The 18,388-nt window shown below is 52.9% G+C and overlaps 1 protein-coding gene across 6 annotated transcripts; it reads left to right on the top strand.

Moving 5' to 3' along the window:
- The first annotated feature begins 545 nt into the window (after positions 1-545).
- On the top strand, positions 546-17,093 carry CCDC15 (coiled-coil domain containing 15). Of its 6 annotated transcripts, none has more exons than XM_072884730.1 (12): positions 546-596; positions 1,776-1,973; positions 4,050-4,199; positions 5,094-5,276; positions 6,172-6,276; positions 9,622-9,756; positions 10,066-10,230; positions 11,400-11,519; positions 13,202-13,305; positions 15,609-15,788; positions 15,861-16,009; positions 16,713-17,093. In XM_072884730.1, the coding sequence occupies exons 2-12, from the start codon at positions 1,800-1,802 to the stop codon at positions 16,832-16,834; spliced, it is 1,587 nt and encodes a 528-aa protein (XP_072740831.1). In that variant the 5' UTR covers positions 546-596; positions 1,776-1,799; the 3' UTR covers positions 16,835-17,093. The 6 variants fall into 6 exon arrangements, with proteins under 6 accessions (XP_072740831.1, XP_072740832.1, XP_072740829.1 ...); XM_072884731.1 differs by having other exon boundaries at positions 561-592; positions 15,609-15,779; XM_072884728.1 differs by having other exon boundaries at positions 561-592.
- Positions 17,094-18,388: the final 1,295 nt, after the last annotated feature.

The following is an 18,388-nucleotide window of genomic DNA, read 5'->3' as shown; positions in this document are numbered from 1 at the left end:
CCCAGCGGGAGGGAGATGGTTTGGGGGAGACTTTTGGGGCGGGGGGGGGAATGTTATGGGGGGGATGCTACGGGGAGGTTTGGGGGGGGACTTTTTGGGGGGATGCTGTGAGGAGGGATTTGGGGGATGCTACAGGGAGATGGTTTGAGGGACTTTTTGAGGGGGGAGCATTAAGGGGGCACTAAAGGGGTGGGGGAGTTGCTTTGGGGTGATGCTATAGGGAGACGCTATGGCGGGGGCCGCTGTGGGGAGATAAGAAGATACTTTGGGGGGTTCAGGGATGCTATGGGGGACACTATAGGGATATTTTGGGGGGCTTTCAGGGGGCTGTGGGGGTGTTTCAGAGATGCTCAGGGGGTTGTTTCGGGGATTTTCGGGGGGACACAGAGCAGTTCCGCCCCCCCCCCGCCGCGGCGGGACGCGAACCCGGGTCCTCAGGACCCCATGTGGGCGGGCGGCTGGGCGGGGCAGGGAGGGGCTGGAGGCGGGGCCAGGGGGCTGAAGCGGGGCGGGGCGGGGCGGGGCTGTGGGTGGGGCCGGGCGGGCGGAAGTGGCGCCGGGATTCAAAGCGTCGGTTGAGGCGGAAGTGGCGGTTGGTGAGGGCGGGGGGTTGGCGGGGGTCAGGGCGTGTTGGGGGTCAGGGGTGGGGGCGCAGGGGTTGGGGGACCCGGGGTGAGGGGGACCCAGGGTGTGAGGGGAGGGGGCGCAGGGGTTGGGGGGCCCAGAAGCTGAGGGGAGGGGGTGCAGGGGTTGGGGGACCCGCGGGTGAGGGGGGACCCAGGGTGTGAGGGGAGGGCCGCAGGGGTTGGGGGCCCAGAAGCTGAGGGGAGGGGGTGCAGGGGTTGGGGGGACCCAGGGTGTGAGGGGAGGGGGGCGCAGGGGTTGGGGGGGCCCAGGGTGTGAGGGGAGGGGGCGCAGGGGTTGGGGGGCCCAGAAGCTGAGGGGAGGGGGTGCAGGGGTTGGGGGACCCGCGGGTGAGGGGGGACCCAGGGTGTGAGGGGAGGGGGCCGCAGGGGTTGGGGGGGCCCAGAAGCTGAGGGGAGGGGGTGCAGGGGTTGGGGGACCCAGGGGTGAGGGGGGCCCAGGGTGTGAGGGGAGGGGGACGCAGGGGTTGGGGGGCCCAGGGTGTGAGGGGAGGGGGCGCAGGGGTTGGGGGGCCCAGAAGCTGAGGGGAGCAGGGTGCAGGGGTTGGGGTGCCGTGGGGGTGGGGCCGCAGGGGTTGGGGGGCCCAGAAGCTGAAGGAGGGGGTGCAGGGGTTGGGGGACCCAGGGGTGAGGGGAGGGGGTGCAGGGGTTGGGGGACCCAGAAGCTGAAGGGAGGGGGTGCAGGGGTCGGGGTGCCCAGGGGTGAGGGGGAGTTATGGGGAGATGAAGGTGCAGGGGAATGCCCAAGGGGTGAGGAGATTGGGGGTGCCCGGGGGTATCTAGAGGGTGAGGAGAGTGTAAGGGGTGCCCGGGGGCACAGTGGCTGTCCGGGGTGTGGGGGGCTGATAGAGATGGGGGTGCATTGTGGTGGGGGGTGCACAGGGGTATAGGGAGTGCTCAGCTGCGAGGGGTTGGGGTCCCCAGTCAGTATGGGCAGGCGGGGGGGCTGCAAGGCTACTGTGGGGTGCCCTGGGGTTGGGCACAGTCGTGTGGGGGGAGCAGTGGGGTGTACCATGGGTGGGGGGAGGTGGGCCCGGGGGGCAGGAGATGGGGCCCGGGTCAGGGTGGGGGGGCTGTGGGTGCAGGTGGGGGTGCCTGGGCGCACGCTCACCTCCTCTGCTCCTTCCCCAGGGCCGACCCCCCCGCGGTGCCGGCATGCTGCCGCCCTCCAAGGAGCGGCCCCGGGGGGCCGGGGAGCACCCGGGGGGGCATCAGGCGAGACCCCTGCGGCAGAGCTGGCGGGTGCTGGCCGAGAGGAACCAGAGCGTGGTCCCCGTGGGTGTCTGGGTGGAGAGCGCTCCGGGGGAGCCGGAGGAGAGCCTGGCCTTCGTGAGTGCTGCTGCGGGGGTCCCGGGCACCACCCGGGCTTACGGGTCTTGCCAGGGATGTCTCCAGCCCCCCCAGTTGTGCCAGTGAACCCCGTGGGGGCAATCGGAGGCGAAAACGAGCTTTATCTCCATTTGAAGGCAGCCAGGAACGCTGCTCCTAAAAAGAATCATTTCTTTTAATGATTTTTGGTAGGGCCAAAAGCCACCGCAGCATCCACGTAACCTGGCGTCCCGTTTGCACAAGCCCTGAGTTGATTCCCCTCAAATAAGCTGTGTTTTTTAGGAGAAACGCATCAGTTTTAAAAATCAGTCAGGTGGGGAATCCAGCCAATGCTCTAATCAGCCGCCGTTTATTACTTAATTATTCGTACTGTGCGCTCTGCACTTTTAATTTTAGCTGACCCTACAGATTTTCAACGTGTTACTAGAAGCTGCCTTCCAGCATAGGTAGCGCAGCTAAAACTTAGCAGGTTTGTGCCCCCGCTTTGAGTTTTTTCTCACTATTCCCGGATGCTCCTTGGTTTATGAGCGCCGGGTTTTGAACTCCTCGCCATCGCTTCGCATTTGAGGTGCCCGTGCCGGACCCAGCTGACCGGTCCCCCCCATATCGATGCTGCTCTTTGCCTTCCCGTTCATCCATGAAGGATGTCGGTGAGCCGAGGATTTATTCCACGTTGCTGATTTAAAAAAAAAAAAAAAAAAAAAAAGCTGAATGCTTCAGGGTCTGGAGCCAATCTCCGCTGTACCCCGTTAGAAAAACTGAAGAAATCTTTATCGAAGCTTATCTCGGAGATTTCTGCTTTGAGGCTTATTATAAGAGGACTAAAAGTGCATTAAATATAGGATGATGAGTTCAGTCCCCTGTAATTAATGTCTAAACGTTACAGAAGCTCCTGCCCTTCTGAGATGATTTATTTCCATATTGTAATTTAAATCCTGAAAGGTTGAGATAATATATGGAAATGAATCATCTCCGTATTCCACATAACTTCCACCTCGGCACCGTGAAACTTCTGGGGGAGCCGAACTCTTCGTGACTGCTTCGGGGGGCCTGGGTGCTCCTGGTCCTCGCCCCCCGGCACAGGAGCTTTGGGGTGCCTTCAGCTGTGGATGAAGGTGCGCAGGGTTATCGGAGCTTATTTAATACACTTTTATACGCCAGCGGATCGTATTAAAAAAATATATATTAATGCCTTCTGCATCAGAATTGCTAATGAGGTTGCCAAGGGGGAATGGAGCAAGCTGTCGATGGCGCCGTTTCGTGTAGCTCTGGCTTGCTTTCATCGTTAACAGTGCAGATTTCTCCCCGCCTTTGTGCTTTGTTTGCTTGTGCTGACCTTGCTTTGCTGCTGGTGATGTTCCTGGCAGTCACCGGGATGTTGGGAGCATCCGACCCGGCGTTTACTAAGTTGATTTTTAGACTCGCCCCTTTCTTCCGTGCCTTCGCTGATTTTTCTTGCTTTAGGCCATGCTGCAGTGACAGCCAGGAGAGCGACACTGGTCGTCTTTAAACTGTGGTAGCATAAACAGAATTGCTTGGCGTGACTTCAAGCGAGACCCTTAAAAAACCTGATTTTTTTTGTTGTTGAGGTCATTGCTTTTAATCTTTTACTTCAGATGGTAAAAACATTCTCGGAGCGGTAGCCCTGCCTGTGTTGTGCTCTGTAAACTGCTTCCCTGCTACGCTTCCAGCCTTGCAGAGCGTTAATGGGATCAGAGGCCTGTTCCTTTCGGATCCGGGCTTTGAATATTTGAGCGTCCTTTTGTGGGAGCAGGGGCTGGGAGTTGCTGTATGAGGCTACCTTCTTTTTTCTTTCTGTGTGCATTGCAGAGTTAAAGGAGGAGGTGTGCACGCTCTGTCTCTGGCTAGCTAGATTCACTCCAAGCTCAAAAGAATTCCGTAGCCGTTGTCCAAGCTGTTATTGTACAGATTTTGAAACAAACCGTCGTTAAGTTTGCTCTGGGTGCTGCTTGCCTGGCTCATAGATGCAGGTGTGGGAAGGGAAGATGGAATACAAGCTGCTGTAGTGCTGCGAGGTAGCAAAACTCACGTAAAATCCGCTGTCGCCTCTTGCAGGCTTCAGCATTTCAGGTGGAGGAGGAGCTGAAGGAGCAGCAACGGGAGAAGGCAGCCAGCCTGAGACGTTTCCAGGGAGCGGTGAAGCAGCGGGTGAACCAGCAGGTCAGGATGCGAAGAAAGCAGCAGCTGCAGAAGTCCTACGAAGCGGTAAGCAGATCTCTGTCCCCGCCTGGCAGGAGAAACTCCTCTGAAACCAGCGTAAATCAGAAAAAAAAAAAAAACCAAAACCAAACAAACCCGCTAGACCTCAAGTGAAGGTGTTAATAAGAAAAAAAAATGAGGAATCTCGTGGTCACGGCAGGCCCCGTGGTCACAAACGGTGTCCCCTCAAGCGAGGTCAGCGTGACGCCTTGGCTCGCTCTGGTGCTGAAGGTGCTTTAAGCCCTTTGCCTCCCTGCAGAAAGGTCACTGGCTCTCTCGGGCGGCTGAAGAACAGCGTCCCGGTGCCCTGTGCAGAATTGCAGGGAGTTAAAAAATAGCCAGGCCGGCGCTGTGAATGGTGTGGATGTCTCCTGGGCGAGTTTTAAACAAAGCAGCTCATTTCTGCCATCCCTTTTCCAGGGCAGTCAAATAGTTTGCAAGGAACACTTTCACGCTGTCTTCGCATTCCCATTTCCCCCGCCGGCTTGTTTTAGATTATCCTGTGAATATATTTAATCCTTTCTACTTTTAAACAAACTGCCAGGAAGACTTGCCAGAAGCTGACTGTGGAGCAAGAAGGGAAGGCACTGAAATGTCAATGGTTTTGGCCACCCCTGGGGTGTTTGGGCTGTTTCCAGGGCTCGGGAGGCACGGTTGAGTGGGGATGTCCTCATGTAACTCTGCTAGCACCGCTCCAAACTGAAAGCCTGCGGATGCCTTCAGCCCCTGCGAGCCTGATGGCTCTTTGTGCCCCTCTCAGCATGGAGAGCAAAAACGTCCATCCCAAGAAATGCCGCCAAATTGAGCCAGCGACTCCCACGCAGCACGGGTGATGTCCTGCTAGGCGATGCTTAGGGATTTCCACGCAGCTTTTTAACTCTGGGGTCTGTGTCCCGGCAGGCGGAGAGGGAGAGCTGCGTTGCCGTGCAGTACTCGGACTCGGCGCTGCGCTTGACCCCTCGGAAGAACACGTGCCTGTTTCGGAGTCACCCCGCGCCCGCTATCTGCGGTCCCGGCGCTTGCGCCGTCCCGGCACAGCGGCAAGGGATGCAAAGCGAGCCGTTCCAGCAGCAAGCCGCCAAGGTGAGCGCTTCCCCTCCTGCATTTTTCATCCCTGCTTCATCACGCCGGTTGCTCATGGTTTGAAATGGAGGACAGGCAATATTTATTTTTCTTTTACAACGCATCCTAATATATATATATTTTTAATACTGAATGAAACACCGCCTTACGTTTTCACTCTGGTTTACTGCCTGTTGTTGAACTCCTCCATAGCACTCATCAGAGCATCAAAACGGATAGTAGATGTCTTCTTGGAGGATGCTGTGGTTGTACTTGCCCCGCTGCTTGTAGATACAGTGAATTTTCCCTCCGCACGCAGGGGCTTGTTGCTGTGCAGGCGTGTCGTGGCGGAGAGGTGACACTAGGTGGTGCCACCTCATTGCAGCTTGTCTCCTGCAGACCAGGAGTATGGGATCGCAAAATCTTGGAAAACCTGCCTTAGGGATTGTTTTAAGCTTTTTTTTTTAATAGTGGTGCTTATGCTGCGTTTGGCATTTTAGAAAGCACGTGTGTTTGCCTAGGAGCTGGAGTTATTCTGGTTGAAGTAGCGCTTTCCCTGGTGCGGAGAATCCCCTTCTGGCTGCTTACCGGGCCAGACAACTGGGGATCTGGGACTTCTGGCATCTCAGCAAAGTGATTTGGGAGCAGATGGGCTGTAACCAAATCCTTTACCTTGCCTGGATCAGGATTTCAATGCGTTGGGGCAGCTCTGAAAGACACCTTGGGTTGCGGGTTACCTTATACCTATTTGTGAAGCTAATTGTGCGTTTTGTTGCGCTCCCTTGATAAAGCACCTTGGTTGGAGCAGGGTACGTGAGGAGATCTCTTCCGTGCAGCTAATCTTCTTGGCGTAGCCCTTGCGGAAAGCAGCTAGTGACCTCTTGGTTTGTCTTGTCTGTTCCTTCCCTCTTAACAGCTTAGCAAAACCGTGAAGCAAGTTCGGCGCAGGCTGGCGTCCTGCAAAACCGTGCCCCAAGGAGCGGGTCCCCCCGAACTCCCCGGCGGCGTCTGGAGGCGAGAGGTGAGCCAGGGGTGCCTGGGGTAGGGTAAGAGGAATCACCTTGCAAACTGTTGAAGGTCTGGCTCTAATTAGCAAATCCAAAGCATAGTTCAGTGAGTTTCTCCAGCAGAAGTGAAACGAACTGGGCTTTTGTGACCCACCTGATGGTTAGCCCATGGATTTTGGTGGCCCGAGGGCTCTGACCCTCTGTTCTTGCTGCCTTTCAGAGAAGGCAGCAGGATAAAGTGGGTTAAAACGTCTCTGTTTGCAGAGACTAACTCTGAGAGAAACTAGGAAACAAGAATTCAAAACAGATTTTTTTTTTTTTAAAGGCTGAGATTGTGATCTGGGAGGCATGTGATGATCAGCCTTCCCCTTAGGTGCCTTTATTTCTTCAACAAACCTCAACAACTCTTTCCCTTGCATCAAACCCTTGTTTCGTGTGGGTGCCAAAGATCTGGAGGGTTTTCCTCACCCAGGGCTGGCTTCTGGTAGAGAACTGTTGGCATGCGTCTGCTTTCCTCGAAGCAGGGCATAGGAGCCACGTAAGGAGGTCAGTCCCGAGTGCCTCACCTTTTGTTCTGTTGCGTTTCGTCCTGCTCTTGTCACTCTAGTTCTCAAGAGCAGCTTTGTCACAGCTATTATCGTGCTTTCTGTGTCAAGACCTTTCTTAAACTGACTGACTTGGTCCATCCTGGAGAGCACCAGCAGCAACCCAACCTGGTATTTTGTCTTATTGCCTCCTCTGGAGCCAGTTTCCTGCCGGTCTTGCAATTCTTCATTCTTGGCTGGCTGTTATCTAGAAAATACCTTTCATATAAGGGCTGGTCCGGCTCTTCCTCCTCTGTATACTGTTGGATTTCTGTTCGAGGAAGTCAGCTTTGTGAACAAGAATTACAGAAACAGTATAATTATGGGCTCGAAAACCTCTTATCTGTTTTGGACGCTAAACATACCTTCTGTTTAAGTCCTCAGTGCATTCGGACTGCTCAGCAAGATGGAGTGATTCATTACTTGGCTATTAGCAGCACTAAAACCTCGCATGAATAACACAGTCGCTGCCCATGCAAGCCAGAGGGTTACAGAAGACAGCGAGCGGGATGTGTGGGAGTCCCGTGGCGAGTCATCCACGGCAGCGAGAAACAAGGCTGGGAGGGATCCTGGGCCACCTGAACCTTACTGCAGCTACAGTTTATCTACGCTCTCTTCAAACCGCTGGCAAGGAGGGTTTAACAGCTTCCCTAGGCAATTTATTCCGGGAGGAATTTATTGATTTATTGCATAACGCTGTTTTATTACTCCAAGATAGCGAAAAAAACCCACTCTAATATTAATCTGACTCTTTCTCTGTGTATAAAGGTTTGCCGTGTTCACAGCTAGGCAGAACGGCAGCTTATTCCCTTCTCATCAGATGCAAAAGGCTGCCGTGAACTCAGCCACCCTGGTAATTGCTGCCGTAGCACACTGCTTTGCCCTTTGCTTTTGTCCTCGTTGAATTTCCTTGTGCTGCCTATTCCAGCTGACGTCTTTGGTTTGAACCCAAGCGTTTTTAGCCTGTCCTCAAATACTTCTGCAACTTCAAGTGGCTTGGTGGGGTCGGTAAATGTAATCAAGATGCTTCTTTCTTCCATCATCCAGGATAATGACATTATCAAGGAGAGCCCACCTAGTTCTTACTCTGTTTTTGTGCAGTGAACTCCTGAGAAGGAATCTGGGTAGTGATTTTAATCAGTATTGCACCTCCCATAGAATAGTTTCATCTAACAGATATTTCTTTACATAAGCGTTGAATTAGGCCATGTCAAAAGCTAAGCTAAAATCGAGACGTCTTCTGCTGCGCCTTGCCTCGGGCCTCTTTCTTCTATTGTAGGAGAAATTCAAACCAGCTAGACGTGACTTGCTCCTGACAAATTTATGCTGGTTGCTGCTTATCTTGTTTTCTAGCAGCTTACAGGCAGTTTGCAAGGTGATTTCCTCTTGTTTTTCCCAAAAGTCAGGCAGTTAAACTCTTGAGGCGAACTTCATCTCTTTAGTATTTCCTTTTCCCCTCCTTTATTTAAACTAGACACTCGCTGTGCCCTTTTCTGATAATCTGGACCTCCACAGATTGCGGGGCGGGGGTGTTAGCAGCTTGTCTGCCGCTCCTGGCAGTAACCCAGGGCAGACCCTGCCTGCTTAAAAACTTCAGCTTCTAGGAATAATCTGACTTTCTCTTCCCAATCATAATCCAAGATTTTTCTCGCTGCTGCTGTTAGCTCAGAGCAAACCTTTGGCTGACCGCTGATGCCCAGAAGCACGAAACACCATTGTACTTGGTGTCCTCTGATAGCTGTCCTTCTTGAGTAGGGAGTCCTTTAGTCTCTCTTACTAAAGCCTGACTTGTTACCTTGATCTGTCTTTTTTTTTTTTACTTAGAGCTTTGGCCTTTCTGGCACGTGTTTTGTTTTTTTGTCCCCGTGTGCTTGTGTTGTCTCCTGCGTGATTCCTTCAGTAATCTGACCCGTGCTCCACTTCCTCCGTGCTCGCGTGGATCGCGGGTGCAAGAAGAGCTTGGGGCTTAGCCAGGGTTGTCTCACGTTGCGCTGCTTGCCTTTCCACTCTAGCCGGGGAATTTGCAATTGCTCAGTTTAAAGGAACTGTGCTTCTCCTTCAGTCCTGTTTTCTGCGTTTTTCTTCCTTTTTTTTTTTTCTTCTTCCCTCTGAAGAGTTGCATTCCCTGCGATCAATAATCCACGTTCCCAAAATCGTTGCTCTTCCTCTCTCCCGGAGATTTCTTTTCAGGTCAAAAGCATTCAAAGAGCTTCTTCCCTGCTTTCCCAAGCAGATACCTAGATGGTAATCGCGTGGAAATGACCTGTCCTGTGTTTCAGATGATCCCGTTCACCAAGTCTTTGTCCGCTTTGCCTTTAGGGTTTGGTAGGCTGCTGTAAGTCCCCAGCATGACAGCACCCAAATTCTTTTCCCCAACTGCTCATTCCCCAAAGTTGGGGCTTTTCTTTCCACAGTTTCATTTCCTTCTACCTTCAGGGCTTCAGAGCATCCTCACAAAGCAATAACTGTTCCTCTATTCCCTTGTCCTCACTGAAGCAGCTCTTCTGTGTTGTGTTTCTGTCGTAACAGGGTTGATAGAGTAATTCCTATGCCTATCGAATAATTTCACGTTCAGACTATCCTCCATCCTTCCTGTATTGCAGCAGAGCCATCTCAAGGGATCCCTGGCGTGACCTGCTCTCCTCCTGTTGATCCATCCTCCCTCTGTCAGTCCTGCTCTTCCCTTCCTAGCATGCTGAAGGGACAGCAAGGCAGGGGGGAAAAAAAAAATAAAATCCTGGCTCCGAGCTTGCTTCTGGCATTTTGATTTTTTAGTTTGTAGGAAACAATCTGCTGCCTCTCAAAATATTGTTAATTGCCACCGGGGAGCCTGCCCACTTACCATCTGAAGGAGTACGCCACATACTCGAGTGTCACTCCGGAGATGCCACCACCCCCCAGCTCCTTGCAGTTGCGTAACGGCGCTTGGAGAGGTCTTCTCCTTGTCGTTCCTTCGCCCCGCACGCGTCTGTCCCTCTGTTTCTGCAGTTGGTGAGAACGTAGTCACGAGTTACCCTGCTAACTTCAGATTTTCTGGCTCTCGTGCCCTGCGGTGATGCTTGAACTCATTGTGTTGCTGCTCGCCAGCTCTCAACTGACTCCACAGAGCAAGCACCCTCGGGTTAAAGCTACTTCTAACCCGTGCACGAGGATGTTGAATTTGCTCTCGGTACCAAAGCAGACGCATTTGAATTTCATATTTACACCCGTCTCCTCCAGAAACCGGAGTCTTGCAAGACGGCCACGCTGCCCGCAGCAGATGAGGGCGAGGAACTGCTTCTAGCAGGACACCACGATCTTCCAGCTGAACTGCAAGACCAGGGGACAGCCCCGCATCAAGCTGAGCGAGACGATGACTTCTACATCAAAATCCAATTTGAAAAAGTAAGACTCGTACAGGGCTGGGCCAGTTGGTCTTAAGAGGTTCAAATCGTTGGGATTTAGGTTTGTTTTGGGGGAGACGGTGAGGCTGCTGTTGTAGTAGAGCAGTTGCTCCCTCAGGCCTGGTTAACTCTTAAGCCTACTGTCGTCAAAACAGGCTCGGGAGCAGTGTCAACGCTAAGTGAGATTGGCGGCTTCTGTTTCACTGCTTTCATCTTACAGCTGTGGCTTCAAAAGGGGTTTTATTTGTGCCTGCCTCGTGATGCCAGTTGGCTGGCGCTCAGCGGAAATCTGAAACTGAGTGTGCAATTGCATCGTACGCTTAACCGAACTCCACGCTGCGGCCGGCAGGACCCGCAGCTGCCTCTGGTCCGGCTGCCCTGCTTGGAGGCAGCAGCGGGGTGGGAGAGCTGCGGGTGGTGCATCAAATCAGCCAGAAACCTCCTAGAAATGAAAAAAAAAAAAAACCAAACCAGTTTTGCATGGGAGGAACGAGCTGGCTGTGAGGATTCCCGTGCCTCGGGGCTGGGGAAACACCTCCCTTAGAGGCATCGGGAATCTGTCTGCTTGTGAGGACTGAGCTAATGTATTTATCGATTCCTCTTTTGTCTTCAGGCAGACTTTCATTAAGCATCTGAGATGTGGAAATGCTTCGCCCTGATTACCTGGAAGTAGTTAGCAGATACTTTATGGCTCTAGCAGCGTGTGCCCAGCCTTAGCCGGTGATTAGTCCAGCTAGGAGCAGAAATACTGGCTCGACAAATATTGAGCGGAGGGAAGAAGGCGGAGGTTTACGCTGAGGTTTTGGGAGACGTAGGCTGTTGAATTCCCCTGACGCTTCTGTTGTTGTTGTTGTTGTTTTTCCTGCGCTTCACAAAAGTCAGAATGAAAATGTGGGGAGGCGAGGTGTGAATCTGTATTCAAACTAAACCAGAAACCTCCTCCAAGGCTATTTTTAGGAGTGTTTTGACAAAGCTTTTGGTGCTCAGGCTCCTGCACGGAGATGTCGCAGGTGTCTCTGGCCAATCTATACCCCGACAAAAAGCGCAGCTCATAGGTGGGTTACCCCGTCGAGGGCTGTAGGGATCACGCATAGAGGAGTGTTTTGCTGAGGGAAGATGAGAAACGTGGCCCTGAAGGTGCTGATGCCGCTCTCTTACGTTATCTTCCAGTTCTGTGACGGATCAGCGACGGACTCGAGCTTGCCCGAGCCTCCCCAGAGGCCGCACACCAATTACCAAGCTCCCCTCGTACTCTGGGCTGGCGTAGACCAAGAGGAAACCAAGAAGCAGGTTTGTCCGCTGGAGCCAACTCCTCATTGTTTCGTCTCCGTTTCAGGACTGAAAGGTATTGAGTGTAGGGGATGCTGCTGGCTCAGATAAGAAGCCTCAAGAGCAGCCTTAACGTATGAAGCACCTGCTAGGTTTATAAGTTTCTCAGCGTCGATGGTGACTCAGGCCTTGGGCAAACTTACCGGGTTCTTTTTTTTTTTTTAAGGTCCGTTGTGACCATAAGCGCAACCGTTACGTGCTCCTCCTGCAAAATCTGGGATCTGAATAATGCTCAAGGGTTGGAGGAAGAACGGGCTTCCTTCATTTTGCCTGGCAAAACAAAGGTGTCGCTTTCTGTAGTTGCACGGAGAGAGAGAGAAGCTGCCAAAAATGCTTATAAAAAAAAAAAAAAAACCAAACAAGGAACAAAACCCACTTTATCTTGTTTGGGTCTAAGGCTGGGAATATAAAGGTTTCTACCATATCAGCACCTAACAGGCATCGGGATGGTAGCTTTCAAGCGCAGACTGCAGGCCTGACGCTGAGTGTCTGATTTAACGACGAGGGCTTACCAGCCTGCGTCCAGGATGGTTTGGCTCACGCTAATCTAGGCGATGCAAAGAGATGATGTTTCTCTTGGATGCCTGAAGGAAGTGACTTTTATTTTCCTGCTGCCTTCTGACATGAAGAGGAACACTTCCCTCTTCTTTTGTCGGCTTTCTTGCAGCTTACAGCGTAAAACTCAAAAGGACTTTGAAGGAATTGCTTTTTTTTTTTTTTTGTTCCTTATGTGCATTTTTCCAACGAGCTCATTCAAAATCCAGTTGTGGTTTCTAGACGGCGTGACAGCAGCTGGGGCCCGTCAGGCCCTTCCTTCCCCCAGCAGTTCCCTCTGCCCCTTGCTTTTTATCTCCTTGGCTCTGATCCACCCCGAGATAACTGGGTTTGCAGCACTCTCTTCCACGTGGGTTTTTTCCATCCAGCTTTCTCCCCTTTCAGCCTGGTGATCTCTCCTGCTCCCTTATCTCCGGCTGTGGGGGGCTCTCTCCGCTGGGTGAGATGGACAAACCCGGCCCAAAACTCTTGGCACTGATGAGGAAAAATCCACGCCTTAAACTTTCTGGCGTCGTGGAGCTCCAAATAGCTGTGTATCGAGTGATTCCCATGCGGGGTGGGAGGGCTTTTGGTGTGAGCTTTAGCCAGGAGGTTTCCCTACCCTTGCTGCATCTCTGGGGTTAAGCTGAACCCCCCCCCCCTTTTTTTTTTTTGGAGATACAGGCTTCCAGTGAACCGCAGAGGACCACCAGTCCCCAGGTGGCTCGAAATCCTTGGGCTGTAGCTTGTAGCGCTCTGGTGAGGTGGGTTGAAGTGGGAACCAGCTCTTTTACCCCCAGGAAAGTGAGAGTTTAGGAATTAGTCATGTGGCAGAACTTCCATCCATAGGAAGGTTCAGTCGAGGGATGCTGATACAAAGCTCTCTGATGCTCCGAGATGTCTTGGTCCTCCTCTCCTAGCTAAGCACCGTCTCTCCAGCTTCTCGGTCCTGGGGCGTGTGCCCTAGGAGACCTTTGAGGATCTCTTGGGGAAGGAGTGAGGTTTCTATCCTGATAGATGTGCGCTCCAGCTGAGCGCTGATATCGCTCGATATCGATCCCAGCCTGCCCCCAGACGTCCTTCTGAAAGGTGCCTCTTCTTTCCTGCAGCGTCAGAACGAGTACCTGAGATACAGGCGCCTCTTCATGAACATCGAACGAGAGCAAGTGAAGGAACAGCAGAGGCAGAAAGAGAGGCAGAAGAGAATCGCCGAGTGAGTACATGCGGGTGAGCGCCAGCCTCTCGGTGTCACCTCCTTCGTCGCAGGGAGGGCCCTTCTTAAGGCTGGAAAAGTCTTGCCTGCTTCTCTGGTGTGAACCAGGCAACGGCATTTTGGAAAGCACTTCTGCAGCCCAAATGCAGAGGCTTTGAGAAGACTGTCCAGCTTGATATGGAAAAAAAAACCAAAACCAAAAAACACATGATGGGTAGCGTTCTGCCTCCTTGGCTGCAAGCTGATGGATTAAAAAGGCCACTTTATCAACTTTTTAAAACTCGGGGAGTATGTTGAAAGAAGCTCCACAATATGAATGCCAGTTGTAAAGCCTGACTTATCTCCTGGGTTTATTTTAGTGCCCAATCTGTTAACCCTGGGGTGGGATTCATTCGACCAAGCCCCTAAGAGAGACCCTTGGGCCACGTCGAGTCCGTCAGAGGTGCTCAGCGCTTCTCGATCTACTTTCCGAGTCCCCGTGCGGCTCGGATAGGAGTTGGGAGCCGAAACATCAGGCTGGGAGAGTTGCAGCTCACCAAACCGTGACTCTTGGGAACTGATCCCAAGATCCGTGTATAGAAATGTTAGGGTGAGGTCACGTCGTCGTCGTCAAACTGATCGTGTCTTGGGGGGGGGGATTTAATGTCAGACCCTTTGCCCTCACAGCTATAAATGTATATAGTGTAATAAAAGATTTCCCAGCGTTTGTTCCGGAGTTGAAGACTCGGTATCTGTGTAAAAGTGTCAGTACTTGTTTTGGCGGTTTAGTCATCTTCTCCCTTTTAAGAGGTTCGTTAAGGAGGAGCTCTGCAAATTCACACCAAAATAGGAAAGCGAGGCTAGATGGTTTTTGTCTCTGCCTTGCTCTAAAATCAAACGAGGTGGCTCTGACCATCTCTGACGCCGGCTCAGCAGTGGGCAGGCTTTGTGGGAGCGGCACAGGCACCCGAGGGCAGGATTTTCATGGTCGTTTTTCGGAGAGACTCCCCAGTCTAAAGACGTGCTCCTCCAGCCACATTCCTGACTTTTAAATTGGCAGTCGGGAGCTTCACAGACCTTTTCTTGCCCTGCAAGTGCTGGTGAGACACCAGGGACTTCCTAGTTAGTGTGATAGCTTTTTTTTTTTTTTTTTTTCCCGGTCGCAGGGGCGCTGCTGGAGCTGCAAGCTGCTCGGAGCGTCTGCGGAAAAGAGCTGGTTTTGTAATTAGGTAGTGTAAAGCCTTAAGTTGGCCTTAGCCTTCATTTCTGTAGCCAAAGATTTATGGTGGGCTAGTTAAGGCTCTATTACCACTTCATTTAAAAAACATTTTGGAGTTTATAACTTGACTAGAGAGTTTGGCTTCAGCGCTTTCCTCTTTGATGTAAAGATTTGACCCCCCAAATGGAGTAACATCCGAAATGTCTCGTTCGATTACGCTTTCTCCCCCTGGCTTCTACCCAGCCTTAATATTTTTTTTTTTTAATGCCTTTTGGCAGTGATCAGCCTGTAACATGTTATTGCATTTGGTAGTCATCAGCGGGAATAAAATGGCAGATGCTTCAGTTTAAAGTCTTTGTGCTTCGTAATTGCCGCTTGTCAAGGGAGCGTGCTTTGCGTTTGGTGTGACTTATACAACCCAGATTCCCCTGAAAGGGCTGGGTTGCTGTGTAGGTGCGAGGGAGATTGAAGAAATAGAGGAAGATTTGGTTAAAAATGCCTGTTTTGGAGTAGGCGTGGGATCCTTGGAGCTTCTCTGCTGTACCCAGCACTCTCCTACAGCCCTGTTATGCTCCCCGTCCTGGATCCAAGGATCCAAGCTGCTCCATAATTGGAAGAAATCAGAAGTGGGGAAGCTTGAGCTTCCTTAGGTCCTTTCTGGAGGATCTAAAAGAGCCCAGGCCCCTCTTGGCTTCAGAAGGACAGAAGAGCAGCACTTTTGGGGATCTGCAGGTGGCACTTCGTAACAGGAGGACGTGTGAATGTGATGCGGGAGGGAGCTGGAAGGAGAAGGCCACGATGGTGAGAAAACTCGCAGGCAGGAGGAGGTCGAGGGCAGGGGAGCATTCATAGGCTGGTATTTCCATAGGGAGGAAGAAAGGAAGCTCGGAAAGCATTTTTGACTATTTTATATGTAAAGCCGTTAGAAAGTCAATGCCGCAACTAGTGCAGGGTTACTTTCACCTGCCGTGGGTAGCTTGGGCGAAAGCAGCCAGCAGCAGCAGCATCACCTAGATGCCCTTGCCCTGATCTTACAGCCAGGGGCCGGCGGGGAACGCAGGTTGGGATGGGGAAGCTCCTTCTCTGAGCATGTGTGTGCCTGCAGGATTAAGAGCAAGAAGGAGAACCAGCGCCGGGCAGAAGAGCAGAGGATGCAGGAGACGGCTGACCAGCAAGAACCCTCCCCGGGAGAGGGAGCCTGTGAAACCCTGGCCCAGCTTAAACTGGAGGAGAGGAGAGTGAAGAAGATTAAGGAAAAACAGCAGCAAAATAAGGAGTACGTGAGGTACGGCCGGATCCCCTCTCCTTGCGCAGAGCCGGGTGTTGCTGGAGGAGGTGAATATTTTATCCCTCGCAGGTACATCGAAGCTCTAAGAGCCCAGATGAGGGAGAAGATAAAACTATATAATATCGACTTGCCCCCGCTGTGCTCCTGCGGGTCCGATTTCTGGGACTCCCACCCGGATACCTGCGCCAACAACTGCGTCTTCTACAAAAACCACAAAGGTAGGAGCCTCCCGCTTCTGGAGAGGAGGCGGCCCCTGGACCTGGATCCCTCGTTATACAGGGAGAAATCAAACCCGGCTAGATGTTTCCGTGGTTCTGGGCTGCTACGTAAAGATGCTCCTACAAACAGATTCCAGAGAGGGCAAGGCAGGTGCTCTGCTGCTTGTTTCTAACCCAGCCTCCTCCTCTGTCCCTTCAGCGTCCCTCAGCAAAGCACCGGCCTCTATGTCATACGTACGTGTGTGGTAGGGGGGGAGCCGTAAGGAAAACACTGCGAAACAGGCTCGTTACGGGCACAGAAAACCTCTTTGCCTTAAACGCTTGAATCTTCTGTTGGGAGGATGGAAGAAGGTGGTGGAAACGGTCTTTGTTAGGTGACGGAGAGTGCGCTGATCTTGAGTACAGCTTGGAAAAATACCTGGCTGAGCAGCTGGGAGTCATCTTCTAGGGGAAAAAAAAATAGAGAAATGGGGGCTTTATAAAAACTCTTTGGCTTTCCTGCTTTGCTCGCATACCGCTTCGTACTCGGGAGCGTGCAGAGTGCGCAAACAAGCACGTGGAAAACTACAGGCATGTCGATTTATCTTAAAAACCAGTTCTTCTCTCTCTGCTTTACAGTAAAAGGCTGAAGCTGAGCCCAGTTTTGGGCCGTAAGTGAAACTCTCGTCTCTTAACGCTGCTTCTGTGTCCCCTTCCCGCTCAGCCTACAGCCACGCTCTGCAGTCCGTCGTCTCGTCCTGCGACCCCGCGGACAGGAGTCCCTCGGCGAGGCTGCCGCTCCGAGACTTGGCCGCTCTCTGCGCTCGCTCGGGGAAGCGTCTGTGAGGAGGGCAGCCGCCTCCTCCCCTGTGTTTCGGCGACTGTTGTAAGTAGAGAGCAGGGCTGTGCCCTGTCCTGCCTGTCCCTCCGCTCCCTCCGGGACGGCGCTTTTGCTCTCCTTGTGCTCAGGTTTAAGCTGCACCTCTCCCGTTTTGCTCCGTGCCTGCGGTCGGCCGGACCGGGAGCGCGGAGCCGATCGCTCGGCGGGGCTGCTTTATAGGCAGGCACTTGAATTTTGGTGTTTGACTGCGGAATAAACTGTTTTCAAGGGTCGTTTGTCTCATTGGGAGTGTGAAATGAGGACAAACAAGGTATGTGGGGTCAGCATCTCTTAGGGTTAGAAACCCTCTCTGTTTCTAACCTCTTCCTTCCCGCTCCCTTCTCTCCATTTCCCTGTGGCTCCCGCCAGCCCCTGCCTCTCAGTTCACGGTCCAGAGCCAAGTATTTATTGCTCCTTCCCTTTCTTCCGGGTGAGGACCTCTCCTCCAGTAACGTCCCCCACGCTGCCCCAGCCTCTCTTTTGCTCCAGAAAAGAGCTTTTTCCTAGGGAAAAAAAGAAAAAAAATATCTGTATTTAATCTCCAGGTGAGCGTGACTCTTGGCTGAGCTGCTGCAGCTTGCCGGAGCCGGATTGTTTTTATCAAAAAAGACACCGGTGGGGTAACGCGTTCCTGGACGGAGGTTGCACCATAACCAGTCATTAATATTTACTGCTTGCTACCTCCGTCACCTCTCCAATATTAACTGCGACAGGAAGGATGGGTGGCCGAGTGCGCCGGGCCCTGCTTTCCCCTACTCCCCACCGGATAATTTCTTTTTCCCCTTCCCGGCACGCTCCGTTACCATCCCGCCGGCCACGAAGCAAACCTGTGACCCTGGTCCAGAGGTAGCACGGAGGTGCCGAGCCGTGGCCAGGGATGCTCCTCCGTTCCCCGCTCCCCCTGGAGAATCATTCACCGACTTATTTGTGGCGGCTGGTGCTATTTATTAACCGCCGTTTGCGTCAGGGGAAGATGTCGCAGACCTAATAAGGGGTGTTGAGGTGGATTTGTAAAGGGCAGGATCCGGCCCGGAAGGATTTTACATGCGCCGGGGCCAGCGAAGCAAAGGGCTAAACCTGCAAATGTGGTTTTTTTTAAACTGGTTTCAGGGCAGGGCTTTGTGCCGGGGCAGCTGAGGCCAAGCGCTTCCTTGGCAGGTCCCCAAGCCCTTGCTCACGCCCCGGGGACCCCCCCCCCCCCCCCTTTCCACCTCTCCAAAGGGGCCAGAGCGGCCCCCGAAAGGGCCGTGGGATGGTTCGGAGCTTGGTTCAAAGGAATGATGGTGAAATAAAGCCACGGTTGCTCCTCCGCCTCACGACCTGCCCTGTCCCGGCGGTGTAAATGGGATCCTTTGGTAGCGGGAGGGGGATTTCTCCTGGCGTGAAACCTCTGGGGGCTCCCCAAACCCCTGCAGCTGCCCCCAGAGCCCGGCTGCGGTGCCTTAGCCCAAATCGGCGCCGCGAAGCCCTTGGGGGGATGATGGCAAAATGAGCGGCAAAGTTAAACCCGGCGTTTTCCG

Source organism: Ciconia boyciana, chromosome 20 (genome assembly GCF_034638445.1).
Source record: "Ciconia boyciana chromosome 20, ASM3463844v1, whole genome shotgun sequence".
Classification (NCBI taxonomy): Eukaryota; Metazoa; Chordata; class Aves; order Ciconiiformes; family Ciconiidae; genus Ciconia; species Ciconia boyciana.
This window is presented reverse-complemented; position numbering and strand designations above follow the sequence as displayed.